Below are 11,780 nucleotides of genomic sequence, written 5' to 3' on the forward strand. Positions count from 1 at the left end.
AATGCAACTGGTCTTTTGATCTCTTGACTGCTGCTTCCACTGATTTTGGATCCAAGCAAGACAAAACCTTTGACATTTGCAACCTTTCTTCATTTATCATGTTAGGTAACATGTTGGTCCACTTGTGAGAATTTTGGTCTTTGTGAGAACTTTGGTTCATTACTAGAGGTATATAAATATATATCACATCTTCCTTTGGAAAACCACTTCTCTACTCCAGGTAAACCTAACGGAGCTGAAACACAGAGAGTGGGGGCTCTCATGACAGGAAGGGTTCATCATTCAAGTTAGGTAAGCAACACTTTCTTGGTCAGTTATTGTTTCAGGAATAGAAACATGATACCAGCTTGGTTTATCGGTTTTCCCTGGGGTTGATAGAACTGGGATCTGCTCTCTTTGCAATGGATGTGAATTTGAGACTAATGACAGTAAATTTTCTTAACCTCTGGAAAAAGCGACAATACAACCCTGAGACATACAGAGAAGAGAAATGCAGACACAGAACACCCTGATCCATCTATGCTTATATTTTAAATGAGTGCATAAATACCCTGTTTTACTTAAGCTAATGGGAAGTTCTGTCACTTCCAATGAAGTTTTAATTCGATTTTACAAAAGCATTAGACAAAATATTCTAGCTGAACAATGGTTATAATAAATATGAATGAATATACTGGTATAAAATTCTTCATTCTCTTCCTTCATTCTTCTCTCCCTATAAACAAATATAGAATTATCTATAGCTAAAAAGATGGTTTACCACTTTCATTTTAAAAAGTACTTTCCAAAGGATAAGCTACTTTGAAAGGAAGTACTATGAGGCAAAAGTAGGGCAAGCGTCATGGTGGGGAAAAAGGAAGGTAAAAGGAAACAGAGGAATGATCTAGGAAGCAAAGCTATGGATAGAGGCATAAGCATAGGTGTGTCCATATGTAAATACATTAATCCATAAAAAGAGGTATTGGCCTATGTACATATATTTATATGGCAATACACTGAGGTAGTGGATGGACTTTGCTCATACCCTCCCTCAATACAAGAAGACTTTTAACAAATGGGCAATCTGAGATGTTCACCATCCCAGTACAATTGCTGAAGACAAAATGCATGGTTGAGAACAAGGGGGGTCAGAGCACAGACCCAAAGATCATCTGTAGACAATGGAAAATTCCCCATAGTGGTCACAGATAAGTCAACCAGGGCACAGTAAAGCACTGATGAAACACACACTATTCCTCTGGTTCCCTGAGGCTTTCTCACCCCCCACTACCATGATCCCAGTGAAACTTCACTTTGGACTAGACCAGAGCTTATACACATGTATAGATAGGATATAAGAGCTCACAACACACGCAACCAAGGAGTAGGAATGGGAATAGCAAAACCAGTTCGGCAGAGAGAAAAGGGGTGTGTGTTGAGGAATGGATCATAATCCCCCTTCCCCAGGGGGAACAATGGGAACCATGGGGAAAGGGAGACAGTGGTCGGTGTGAGATATGAAAATAATAACAATTTATAATCTATCAAGGGGTCACAAAGGTGGGGCGAAGGAAGGGGGAAAAGAGAGGAGCTGATACCAAGGGCTCAATAGAAAGTAATTGTCTAGAAAAGAATGATGGCAACATATGTACAAATATGCCTGATACAACTGATATATGGATTAGAATACTAATTAAGAGCCTTCAATAAAATAATCCCCCCCCCAAAAAAGATAAGCTACCTGTTTATGAAGCATTATTGTAATTCTACTTTTTCAGCATACAAGACCACAATATAGAAAGAAAAATGTTTATTTCAAAATGCTCAGGAAACATTAAAAGATACATGCCCATTACATAATCAAGTTTTAAATATATGAAAACTACAAATATTCCAAAATGTGGCACCAACACCAAAAAGGTAAATATTACAAATTCCCTTACCATATTTTTTCTCTATTACCAATGATGCTTTATATCATGAGGATATCAAGCCATCGCCTTAGGATTCCCACCTGAAACATTCTTGTCCCACTAGGCCCAGTGGATCTGAAAGGCATGGGGCTGACTAGTCACAGAGAGGGCTCATGATTCACGTTAAGTAGCAACACTTTCTTGTCCAAGATGTTCTGGATAGAGGTATCTTCTAGGTGAATTTCAAAAATGTCAACAAAAGTACCTTCCTTTTTTGCCCGTGAACGTTTGAGTATTGGTGTACTGTTGGCTTATATCGGCAACAGATACTGGTTCTAAGTCAGCCCATGGGTCTTCAAGCATTGAAGGCTTAAAATAGCTTTCTACCTCATTAGATTTTCGTTTTTCTCTACCACGCCCGGATCCAAATGGCGTAGATGTCCTTGGAGAACCCTTTAGGAAAAAAAAATATTAGTAGTTAAAAAAACATTTGGTACTGACACTTGGCACTTTAAACAGCTAAACATCTCCAATGTCCATGTTTCCTTTAGTCCAGTGCTCTTGTTTATTAATTCTCATCCCACTATCTTATATACTTTTGGGTTTCTAATGTATACAAGGCGGGGTTCTAATGTATAGAAGGAGGCTTCTGAAATTTTGTGGAAAATAGCTTTAAAAGAGAATGGAATTTTTTTTTACATGAAAGTTATTGCAGCCCTTTTGTAACTTTGCAGACCTATAAAACGATACAATGAAAAATTGCTCCAAATTTTAACTCCTCTTTCAAAATTGTCCATCTTTTCTTTTTGGAGGAAAATTTAAACCAAAACAACCAACACTTTTTTTTTTAACCCTCCAAAACCAAACTCACTGCCATGGAGTTGATTTCAACTTAGTGACTCTACAGTTTCAACATTTCCAGAACTTATCAAACCTGGAAATGTTTTCCCTATTACCAGCCTTAGAAGGGTGGGGCTGGTTTAACATACACAAAATTTGGAATATCATCAAACCAAAAACCAAACACACTGCCATCAAGATTCAGACTCTATAGGGCCGAGTAGAACTGCCTTATAGGGTTTCTGAAATTATAAATCTTTATAGAGGAGCAGGCAGTCTTATCATTCTACCTTCATAGCAGCGGGTGGGTTAGAACCTTGGAACTTGTGATTAGCAGCCGAATTCTTAACCCAATATGCCATCAAGGATCCTTGGAAAGCCACCAGTACATAGGCACTGTGTAAGCCACCCAAAACAAGAAACCAAACTCGCTGCCCTGAGGCGATGCCGACTCAGAGCAACCCCATAAGGCAGGATGGAACTGCCCCGTTGAGTTTCTGTAAGTCTACATCTTTCCCCCATGGAGAGGCTGGTGGCTTTGAAGAGCTGACCTTACAGATCACAGCCCAACGTGTAACCGCTACTCCACCAGAGCTCCTCCTGCAAACCACAGAGCCGCCTAACACGCCGGCAACAATGGGTTCAAGCACACTGTGAGGATGGCATAAGACTGTGCAGTGCTTCATCTTCTTGTGCATCGGGTCGTAGTGAGGCGCCACTCATTTGATGGCACCTAATGTCAAGCTAAATATACCCAAATACTCCCCCTCTACTCATTTTCACTTGAGAATAAAACACTTCTACCACCTGTTTATTTTTTGTTGAGTGGAAAGCAGAAGTTGGTGGTTAGAAAAAAGACAACGAAGGTGACTGCAGGTGGATGATAGCAGCAGTCTATAGCGTAGATAAGCGCTAGTTCAGGGCTTCATCTGTTTCCTCTCCTACACCTCAGAACAGGTCAATGACAAGGCTACTCTTCTAAAGAATTAGGAAATCTGTGCATGAGTGGCAGTATCCTAGCTAAGACCAATGTGTTTGGAATCAGAATGCAAGGGTTTAAAACTATCACTTTACCACTTTAGTAGGGTAATCTTAGGAACATTACTTGTCTAAGCTTCAGTTCACTCATCTGCAAAACAGGACCAACAACAGTAAACCTCATAAAACGACAGTCTCATAAAAGATTAAAATACTCGCGAAAGGGATGACGACTACTGTACTTGCCACACAGAACTCAGCCAACATTGGCGACTATTACTACCTGGTGGGTGTGCTGTTGCCCAGGCGAGTAGCCGAATTGCTGCTGGGAGCCCGCGGGGGACTTGGAGTAAGAGCCGGGGTAGCCGCCAGGGGACGGGGATCCGAACCGGCCTCCTGAGAAGCTGCCACCTTGCCGTGGTGAGTGGTTGTTCCCAAAGGGCCTCGACCGGGGCCCGTACGGCGGCGTGTGGTGCGGACTCCCGTAGCCGTCTCGAGGGGAGGGCGGCCTCGGTCCTCCACTGCCGGGCGTACCTCGGAAGCTGCCCCCGTTACCCCAACCGCCTACGCCGGAGCCGGGGTAAGGCGGAGTCGGAGGTCTAAAATTCGGCCGGTGCATATCAGGAGCCGAGAACGAAGTCTTCGCCGCCGGGCTCTCCCGCCGGAACTGTCTAGAAGAGACAGATCCTCCACGGAGAATTGGTAGCCCGGTACCAAAACAGTCCCCCCGCTGCTACGGCCGCTTACACATTAGTTCCGGGAGCTCTTACGTTCCGGCAGGACCGGCTGATTAAATAGGTTACTGAAGTGGGCGGAGCCTGAACCCATTGGTCGAGACAAATGAACTCACGCCCTCCCAGGGGGGGTGAGGCGGCACAGAGACAACTAGTTCCGCCTCGGCCTCGCCTCGGCCCCGCCTTCGTCCCGCCCCAGTCCCGGGAGCCCGAGGTCTGGAAGTGGCAGGTTCGCTTGGCTGCGGACAGCGCATGTTCTTTCTCACGCAGGGACTGAGGATCCCAGAGGCGCGTTATGTTGGCGGCGCTGTCGAGGGTCGCGGCTCTGTGGAGAAGCGGTCTGATTTCCATCCGGGGCGGCGGGAGGGGGCTGAGGACCGGCCGCCCGCAGTCAGGTACCCTCTGAGCCCCGGCCTGGGCGGCGAAGGGCGCGGGCCGCAGTTCTCTCCCTCCAGGGGTGTGCTGCGGGGAGTTCCCGTGCTTTCGGGAAGCCTCTGCTGTCCCGGGACCCGCCTTTTGCCCTTCTCGCCTCCCTGCACCCTCCACCCGTGGCACCGCGGCGGTCCTCTTCCCGCCCTCTCGGCTGCCCCGCCTCGGGCCAAGCGCAGTCTACTGCCCGCCGCTAAGGACACACATCTTGCCTATCGCCTACCCTTTCTCACCCCAAGTTAACTTTCATCCTGTACTTCTAGCTGTATTCCTGAGATGATTTCAGGATGCTTCTTTAAATAACTTGGTAGAGAAGCTGTTATAGCAAATGTTGGACTTTACCCTCCTCCTTTCAGTTCTTGTTAACTGGAAGGTAGGATGGAAGGGGGTGGGGTTAGGAAGATTCTCCTCCCTTGGGACAATGTCCAATAACGTTCCAGGGTAAGGCAGAGTATTGCTACTAAGGTTCATTCCAAGCAAAAGGTATTTAAACATGTCTATTTCGATCAGTGGGTGCCTGCAGAAAAGTTCTCTCCCAATACATTTGTCTTCAGTTTCTTAATTGTTTTCAGGTTACGGAGTCGGTTTCGACCCACAGCGACCCTATGTAGAACAGAAGGAAAGACACTGTCAGGTCCTGCCCCCATACAATTGTTGCCTTGATCTTTAGGACACCTTCATTTAAAAAGTATAAACACAACAGTGGCTTCTGGGGGATCTGCGGAACCAGTTCAATTCAAGGCAGAGTGGGGAGCTCAGAAGGGTATGATGATTTTTTAGAATTTTGGGATAATCTTAATGGATTTTCTCAAAGGACTCAGAGCAACCATGGGAACTTATTAGGAAGAAGTTTTAAGAAAGCAGAAAACTGCACTGCTGAGAAAAAGGCCAGGAAAGTTGTGCTAAGGAAATTGTTTTTATCATGCATTACTAGAAGGGTTAAGCATCAAAAAGCTCTCATCCTTTTGGAGCAGTGGAGCCAACAGATACGTGCTTGGCCTACACTCAGAAGTTTTCATAAAAAGTCATTTTAAGAAATCATTGAGGCTTTCAGTGACTATATTGGGCATCTTGATTAAACAGGCTTAAGCAATGGAAGGCAAATGGACAAAGGAAGTCTGTCCCGAGGACCAATTCACAATCCTATAGCAGGATCCTGATAAACATTCACTAAATGCATAGTCCTTAATCTCTTCCACAGAGGCCAGCTGCCGATACTTGTCCTTGTTAGGTGCCCTCAAGTCTGTCCCAACTCACAGTGACACTATGTACAACAAAATGAAACACTGCCCAATCCTGTGCCATCCTCACAATTGTTATGTTTAAGCCCCTTATTACAGGCACTGTGACAATCCATCTTGTCAAGCGTCTTCCCTTTTTGCTTCCCCTCTATGTTACCGTTTTCGAAGACTGGTCTTTCCTGATAACATGTCTAATACACGTGAGACAGTCTCCCCATCCTCTTTTTTGTTGAACATTTTGGCTGAATTTCTTCCGAGACAGATTGTTTCCTTCTTTTGGTAGTCCATGGTATATTATTATTCATCGTCATCACTATCATCAATCTGCATCAGTTCTTCTTTGGTCTTTCTTATTCATCGTCCAACTTTCACTTGCTGATTGAAAATATAATGGCTTGCATCAGGAGCATCTTAGTCGAATGTAACGTCCTTGCTCTTTAGTACTCCAAAGAGGCCTTGTGCAGTAGATTTACCCACAGCAACACATCCTTTGATTTCTTGACTGCTGCTTCTGGGAACAGTGATTGTGAATCCAAGTAAAGTGAAAGCTTTGACAACTCAATTGTTTTTGTTTATCAACTATTGGTATGGTGAGGATTTTAGTTATTTTATTAACAATGAGTTGCAACCTGTACTGAAGGCTGAAGTCTTTGATTTTCATCAGCAAGTGTTTCAAGGCCTGGATTTTAACAAGTAAGGTTGTGTCATCTGCATATTGCAGGTTGTTAATAAAGCCTTCTTCCTATCTTGCTGCTTCCTCTTCATATTGTCTGATTATTTGCTCAGCATACAGTTTGAATAAATATGGTGAAAACACACACACATCTTTCTTGATTTTAAATCACTCGTATTCTTTTGCTATGGTTGCATGACTTTCTCTTGGTCTATATGTAGAACTGTGCACACATGAGGTAGTCTGGATTCCCAGTTTGCTCGGTGTGATCTGTTATTTCTTATTCATACAGTCAAATGCCTGTACATAATCAAAGTACATCCTATAAGAATAGTTTTATTGACATATAGCTCACATATAATTCAATAGTTCAATCACATCAAGAAGAGTTGTGCAATCATCACCATGATCAGTTTTGAACCTTTCCTTTGTTCTTGTACTCCTCATTATTAGCTCCTCAGTTCCCCTCCCACCTACCTCCACTGCAATAGTCTCAAGGAACTATTACTCCTGTTACTGTCTCTATAGACTTACCTGCCCTAGGTTCCATATATAAAAAAACACATTAAAACCCCAAACAACAACAGACTAACAATAACAAAGCAAAACTGAGAAAAACCTAATAGAAAAAAAGCAGAAAATATTTTTAGTAACATAGAACAAATTTAAAATGGATCAAAAAGGAGATCAAATGATAGGTTGTTACATTTTGACCTAGCTCCATCTGCAGTAATTCATTTTCCAGATCATTCTGCATGATAGTAAATTTATTTTCATCCCTGGTCTATGATCAGAGGAGATTCACCAGAGGCTTAATCCATGTGCATTTCCTCTTCAGTTTTTAAAAAACCTGCAACAACTTTTAAATGGGTCAGAAGGGAGAGCAAATGTTAATACCTTTTAACTTTGTCTGCCGTAATGAACTTTACAATGCTCTCTGATAACAAGGCTGTTCACATCCCTCAACTATGGTCAGAGGGGATTCATCAGAGGCTTAGTCTGTATGTGTGGACGCTGAAAATGGATTTTGGCCTTCCACTGTCATCCATCTTTCTGTTATTTCTTTCAGCCCAGATTCATCTGACATCAGCAAAGGATATTTCTTATGCCAGGTCTTCTTTTAAATCTAGCTTGAATTTTTGGTGGCTCTCAATCGATGTACTGCTCAAATAGTTTTTGCATTATCTTTAGCAAAATTTTACTGGCATATGATATTGGTGACGATGTTTGGCATTTCTGTATTTTGTTGAGTCATCTTTCTTAGAATGGCTACAGATATGGATCTCTTCCAGTCAGTTTGCCAGGTAATCTTACAGATTTTTTTGGCTTGGCATACTGATGCTTCCAGTGCTCCATCGACTTGCTGAAACATTTCAGTTGACATTGGATCACTTTCTAGAGCTTTGCATTTTGCAGATGCCTTCAGTGCAATTTGGACTTCTTCCTTTGGTTCTTTATTGTATGACTATATTGTACCTCTTGAAATGGTTGATTGTTGACCAATTCTTTTTCTTTTTCCGTCTGGACTGATGTCACCTGCACGGCCTTTTCATGAGTAGAGTGTGAGCTCCCCACTAGTGTGGCTCTGCTAGTTCATGCAGGAGAATGAACAGAAAGGAGTACAGATGGTGGAGGCGATGGAGGCAGAGTAGGAGCAGCGGTGAGCTTTTGTACTGTATTAGGAGAGCACGGGTGTGAACAGGCGGGTAGATGAGCATTTACGTGGAAGTCATGTCATTGAGAGCATGGTCCAGCTCTTCGTTGATGGCTTTGTACTTCAGTTTCTAAACGTACAGCTCGTCTTCTAAGTCATCGATTTCTTCTCCATCTTTGTTACTGACCTCTCGGTGAACGCAGGCAGAGTCTCAGCCTCCTTCAGCTTGTTGGAAAGGACCTTGATCTCCTCCTACTTGTCTTCTGTCTGCGAGTACTTATCTGCAGCCGTTAATGCTTTCCAGGTCTGATTCACTATTCTTAATTGTTCTTCCAGCTGTCGAACTTGGCATTCTGAGAGCTCTGCCCGCTGCTCTCCACTTTCCAGGTCACTTTCAATAATGACCAGATTAGGAGCCACCTCTTCATACTTGCGGTCGGCATCTTCAGCGACGTGCTTGGCCTCTTTAAGTTGGATCTCCTGAATTTCTATTTTTTCCTCATCCTTTTGGGCTCACCTCTCAATGACTTTCATGCCTCTCTCCCTCTCATTGGCTGCCTTCTGGGCCCCCTCAAGCTTCTGCAGAGCTGTCGCCAGACGCTCCTGGGCACGATCCAGCTGGATGCCTCTGTTCAGAGGAGTGATGTCGGCTTCAGCGGTCTCCTTCTGTTTCCTCTCCTGGCCCGAGGTACCTGCCTGCTCCTGCAGGTTCCCTATCTTTTGTCGCACCTCCTCCAGCGAGCTGCCCCCCGCCCCCCCCTTAGCGCGGGAGGCCAGGTGCTGCGATCCAGGCCGCCTGGGCAGCTCTGGTGGCCCCGGCTCATCCCAGCGACCAATTCTTTTTGATATAGCAACTCTTCTTTTCATGTCTCCTGCATTGTTCAATATCACCTCCTGGAATCCATCAGTATTGTAACTGGAAGCTTGAATTTCTTTTTCAATTCTTTCAATTTGAGATAAGCTTTCTGGCTTTCTAAGTCTAGGTCTTTGCACACTTCATTATAATACTTTTTCTGGAGTTGCCTTTTCGAAATTTTCTGTTCAGCTGTTTTCCACATTTCTTCTACTTGCTTTAGCTATTGTATGGCCAAAAGCAAGTTTCAGAGTCTCTTCTGACATCCACTTTGTTGTTCTTTTCTTCCACCTCCTGTTTTTTTAAAAACCTTTTGCTTCATGTATGATATTTAAAAATTTTTAAGTTTTATTGACATATAATTCACATCATACAATCCAGTGGTTTAAACATATTGAAGAGTTCTGTAATAATTATCACAATCAATTTTAGAGCTTTTTCTTTCTTGTACTCATAATTATTAGCTTCCATTTTCCTCTAACTTCCTCTGCCATAACCCGAAGAAACTGTTAATCCAGTTACAGTCTATAGATTTACCTATCCTGGATTTCACATAAATAAGAACATACAAAACCAAAAGTAGAAAAACAAAACTAAACAAATACACAACAACAACACAACAAAATAAAACAAAAACCTCAATTGAAAAGATCATAAAATAATAAAAACTAGAACAAGTTTATAATGGGGAAAAAGGGAGAACAAATAATAAGGTGTTAAAATATAACCTAAGTACATGTGCACTAGTCCAGTTTTCAATACATCCTGTCTGATATAGATTATCCACGTCCCTGTTTAATGTTTAGAAGGGATTTACTAACCACACACTTAATCCACATGGGGACCCTAATAATGAATTTTGGCTTCCCCTGTCATCCATATCCTTCTGCAACTAGGTTCTCTGAATCTCCGATACTCATTATTCCCGCCTTCAATCTTGGGTTTTAATACTTATAATCTTTGGGCCACACAGGCTGGTGTGACCCATGTGGACTTAGCTGACACCTCTCTTAGATGGCTGCTTATTTTAAGGCAAACCTTTAAGACTCCAGGCACAAATTTTCCTGATAGCCAGGCACCATCTAATTTCTTCCCCACCTCTTGTCTTAGTACTCTATCATCAATGTTCTCCCCAGGAGGGCAAGTATGGAGGAGGGCTACATCAGAATGAATTGCTCTTAGATTAGGGTTACAATTAAACGCAGGGTTTATGTATGTCCCTGGTCCACTTTAGAGACATCATGATCCTTTTATTGGGGGGCATTACAAATCATCTCCTGGGGGCCGATGATAATTATATGGATGCTGTTATTAGATGCCATCAAGTCAGTTCCTATCCATTGATGATCCTATGCACAACAGAACGAAACTCTGCCCAGTCCTGCGCCACACTCTCAATTGTTCTTATGCCAGACCCCACTGTTACAGCCACTGTGCCAATCCATCTTGTTGAGGGTTTTCTGCTGTCCTTCTGCCTTACCAAGCATGAGGTGCTTCTCCAGACACTGGTCTCTCTTGACAACATAGGAAAAGTATGTAAGATGAGGTCTCACCGTCCTTGCTCTAAGGAGCACTCTGGCCATACTTCTTCCAAGACAGATTTGTTTGTCCTTTTGGCAGTCCATAGTACGTACAGTGTTCTCTAGCAACAGAATGCAAACACATGGATTCTTTGGTCTTCCTCATTCAATGTCCAGTTTTCACATACATATGTTGCTATTGAAAATACCATGGCTTGGGTCAGGTGAACCTTAGTCCTCAAAGTAACATTTTTGTTTTTCAATACTCTAAAGAGGTCTTGATTTACCCAATTTAATTTGTCTTTTGTTCTCTTGGCTGCTGCTTACGTGATAGTATCATTAATTTAACCAGTGTTAGAGAATTTCAAATACTGTTTACACAAAGAAAGCACACATGTGTAGGACACCTTTTTATACCAAAATTCATGGTTTGTTGACCTGTACAGATAAAAAACTCAAGTGTCTGGACACTGTTTACTCCTAAGCAATGAGGGTTGGAGATAGGGAAAAACTTTCAATGCACTCATTCACAAAGGCAGAAACTATGTCTGCTAGACTGACATCTCATAAAAAAGCAAAGAGAGGATGAAAATAGCAAATGGATGGTAGTCCCAAGCCATCATCCATTGGGCACCCTGGAAGCAAGAGGTCCAGAGCAAAGTCCAGCAACCTCCAAATCAATAACATTAGGATGGCAGTCATATGCTTCACACACCAGAACGTTTCAGCCTTTAGTCCAAGGGAGTATTTCAGTTCCTTAAATCTGCTACAGGTGAGTTTCAGGTAAAGACCTGTTTGTTTAATGGAGTTTTCAAATCTGAGCCTCTGGTATGGCCTATGGAGGATGTTGTGCACCTCATGAAAACAGAGTCTAAAGCAGTGGTTCTCAACCTTCCTAATGCCGCAACCCTTTAATACAGGTCCCCATGTTGTGGTGCTCCCCCCACCCCCCAACAGCTTTATTGG

At 43.0% G+C, this 11,780-nt stretch overlaps 2 protein-coding genes and 1 pseudogene across 2 annotated transcripts in view; 1 reads left to right on the plus strand and 2 right to left on the minus strand.

Moving 5' to 3' along the window:
• Positions 1-1,774: 1,774 nt before the first annotated feature.
• LOC101658046 (M-phase specific PLK1 interacting protein) lies at positions 1,775-4,397 on the minus strand. Its single transcript, XM_045286376.1, has 2 exons — positions 3,994-4,397; positions 1,775-2,345 (listed from the first exon to the last, which is right to left on the minus strand). The coding sequence occupies exons 1-2, from the start codon at positions 4,327-4,329 to the stop codon at positions 2,145-2,147; spliced, it is 537 nt and encodes a 178-aa protein (XP_045142311.1). The 5' UTR covers positions 4,330-4,397; the 3' UTR covers positions 1,775-2,144.
• A 274-nt stretch (positions 4,398-4,671) lies between these two features.
• The window catches only part of SUGCT (succinyl-CoA:glutarate-CoA transferase), a 917,561-nt gene continuing 910,452 nt past the window's right edge, over positions 4,672-11,780 (plus strand). The window contains exon 1 of the mRNA XM_004708161.2: positions 4,672-4,839. Coding sequence (XP_004708218.1) covers positions 4,740-4,839 — 100 coding nt within the window. The 5' untranslated portion in view covers positions 4,672-4,739. The remainder of the gene's footprint in view (positions 4,840-11,780) is intronic.
• LOC105979089 lies at positions 8,506-9,308 on the minus strand (annotated as a pseudogene).

This window comes from Echinops telfairi, unplaced genomic scaffold (genome assembly GCF_000313985.2).
Source record: "Echinops telfairi isolate 266 unplaced genomic scaffold, ASM31398v2 ScPeMD7_7;HRSCAF=31, whole genome shotgun sequence".
In the NCBI taxonomy this organism is placed as follows: Eukaryota; Metazoa; Chordata; class Mammalia; order Afrosoricida; family Tenrecidae; genus Echinops; species Echinops telfairi.